The sequence below is a fragment of the Nestor notabilis genome, unplaced genomic scaffold, assembly GCF_000696875.1.
Source record: "Nestor notabilis isolate BGI_N333 unplaced genomic scaffold, ASM69687v1 scaffold2604, whole genome shotgun sequence".
NCBI classification, from domain to species: Eukaryota; Metazoa; Chordata; class Aves; order Psittaciformes; family Psittacidae; genus Nestor; species Nestor notabilis.
This window is the reverse complement of record NW_009924194.1, coordinates 79,744-82,174: the sequence shown is the minus strand read 5'-3', so window position 1 is coordinate 82,174 and position 2,431 is coordinate 79,744. Positions and strand designations below refer to the sequence as shown.

Sequence of the window (2,431 nt, the reverse complement as noted above, 5' to 3'; positions counted from 1 at the left end):
GGGAAAGAGCTCTAGTTCAGAAAAACAGTAATTTAAAAACATTTCTAAGACATAACACCATTTAATTTCAGTCATTTCTTAAAACGATCAGGCTCCAATACCAGATAAAAAGTCCAAGAAGAGTCTCCAACGACATTCCATGCTTCCCAGGAGGAAGAGCAGGAGACCATACAAAGAAACACTAAGCCTCTTTTTGGTTATCTGCGTATCATGCACTCACGCCTACCTGACCAAGGGAAGGAAGCGTTGCATACGCCATGGGCTGATTCATCATTCCCTTCTGCTTCATGATGAGCATGCGTTTCTGTTCCTCGCTCAGGTGCGCCATCTGAGCTTGCATCTGTGGCTGCTGGGACTGCTGCTGCTGCTGCTGGATGTATGGCATCATGGGGTTCTTGCTGGGATTTGCCATTGGTGGAGTCATCCTCTGACTCAGCTCAGCATTGAAGTGGGTCAGAGGCTTGGTGTTGCCATATGAAAGCATATTGGGCTGTTTGCTTAAGGAGTTTGTGCCCAGGTTATTTGGCTGCTGACTGATCATATTCATGTGATTTTGAGGGAGGTAGTTATTAATTGCGGTCTTCTGTGGATTGTTTGCCATAGGAGGCACTATTGGGTTTTGGTTGTTAAAGGCTTGGGGATACATCATTGGACTATTTGGTTTGTCTGCGCTGAAGGGTCCTCCGTATGGACTAGACGGAGGGCCCACAGGTGACCAGCTTGAGGGTTGATTTGGGTGCTGCTGCTGCTGCTTCTGCTGCATGAGCTTAGCTCTCTGCTGCTGCTGGGCTGCCATTTGCTTGAGCTGTTCAGCTGGAGACAAGTCAGCGGTTGGCATATTCACAGGCCCAGGCCCTGATCCTGCTGCTGATGGATTCATAAGATAGCCATTTCCAGATCGTGACTGCGACTGGCCTGGAGTGTGGGCCTGGCTGGGAGTTTGAGGTGACTGAACAACACAGTTTGCTGGTGAGCCGGCAGGGACTGGGGCTGGTGGGGCACTGGACACAGAAGCTATGCTGGAGGCTGTGGAGACGTTTGAAAACGGAGGACCAGAAGAAGAAGGCCTCACCTGGGGAGACCCTAATGGGACATGAGCGAATGGAGAATGAGATGGATCGCTTTTCACGCTTGCACTCTCTTGAGTCTCTGCGGCAGGCCTGGGAAATTCCGGCTCCTTCTTCTCTTCGAAGTCTTCATTGAACAAATCTTGTATATCGTCTTCTGGAACAGTGTTTGCCAGTTCGTCTATTAGCTCCTGCCACTCTTGATCATTCAGGTTAATGTCCGAGAAGAGCTTGTTCTGATTTGAAAGAGATGTTTCGGAAGTGTCTATGCAGCTGGGGTCATCCAAAGGCTCTTGCTTTAGCTCCTTGTTCTGCAGGATGTTAAAGCTATCATCTAGCTCATTGCAACCATTAACGGGGAGCTTTATCTCAGAAAGCCCACCGTTTTTACCCAAGTCTTCTAGACCACTACTGTGAGTTCCACTGTTCTGCAGGGGCAGGGGAGCTTTCATGTCAAGCTGGTGAAGAGGAGAAACAGCAGGCAAAGGCAAATTATTGGGCAAGCTGTTGATTGCCTCAATGCCTGGTACATCCTTCCGTATTCGCTTGCTGGTCGGAGAAAAGCTCCCATCACAAACGCCATTCTGCTGTTCTCCATTGAGAGGTGAACGTGCGCCTTCCAACTTCCTTTTGACTGTCTCTTGAAGCTGAAAGAAAAACAAGAAAAAAACCCCCACCATTAACCAGTTGCAGACACAAAAAAAGTGCTGATGAGCCTTAGGATAGATACTCCTCATCAAGCCTACTACTGACATTCAGTTTGTTGGATTTCATTCTTTTGCCTTGATCAGTTTGAGAAGATGGTTTAAAACAAAATAAACAAACAAACAAACAAAAAAACCCTAAACAAAACCCAAACAAACAAACAAAGAAACCCAAACCAAAGCTGCCCCTGAATAGGAGAGCAGAACTGTATAATATGTGCTCTCCGAGATACCAGAATTTTATGAAGCAATTTGACTAATTCCACTTTTTGGTGCCTAACACAGCGATGAGTCTTAAGTTGGACCAAAAAAAAAACCTGAATCACTAAAATTTCCTATTTATTCTGAAAATCTTTTTGTTGGCAGTTTCTAGAAGCTTCTTGAAAAATACCTGCAATACAATTGATTGCCTACTTTTATTGAAACATATGTTGTTGACACTAAATTTTTTGGAGAAAATTCATTAACATAGTTTCATTTGATTAGTCCTCTGTTCTTGGCTCCAAAGCATATTGAAAATCAGTTGTAAGCGAGGAAAAAAAATATCCACCCTAAAAATAAGAAGGTACTTTGCATGATATTAACTCAAATAATGAAAAAAAAAAAATTAAATAACTAGTGTGCTGGGAGCTAACATGAAAGATAAATAACTAACAGAAA

General features: G+C 44.3%; 1 protein-coding gene across 1 annotated transcript; it reads right to left on the bottom strand.

Annotated features, from left to right (window-relative positions):
- Window positions 1-208: 208 nt before the first annotated feature.
- On the bottom strand, window positions 209-1,714 carry LOC104404146 (mastermind-like protein 3; the record flags this gene model as incomplete). The annotated part of the gene is made up of 1 exon (XM_010012503.1): window positions 209-1,714. A coding segment is annotated over one exon (1,506 nt), but the record flags the coding sequence as incomplete, so codon positions are not given.
- Between the last annotated feature and the right edge of the window lie 717 nt (window positions 1,715-2,431).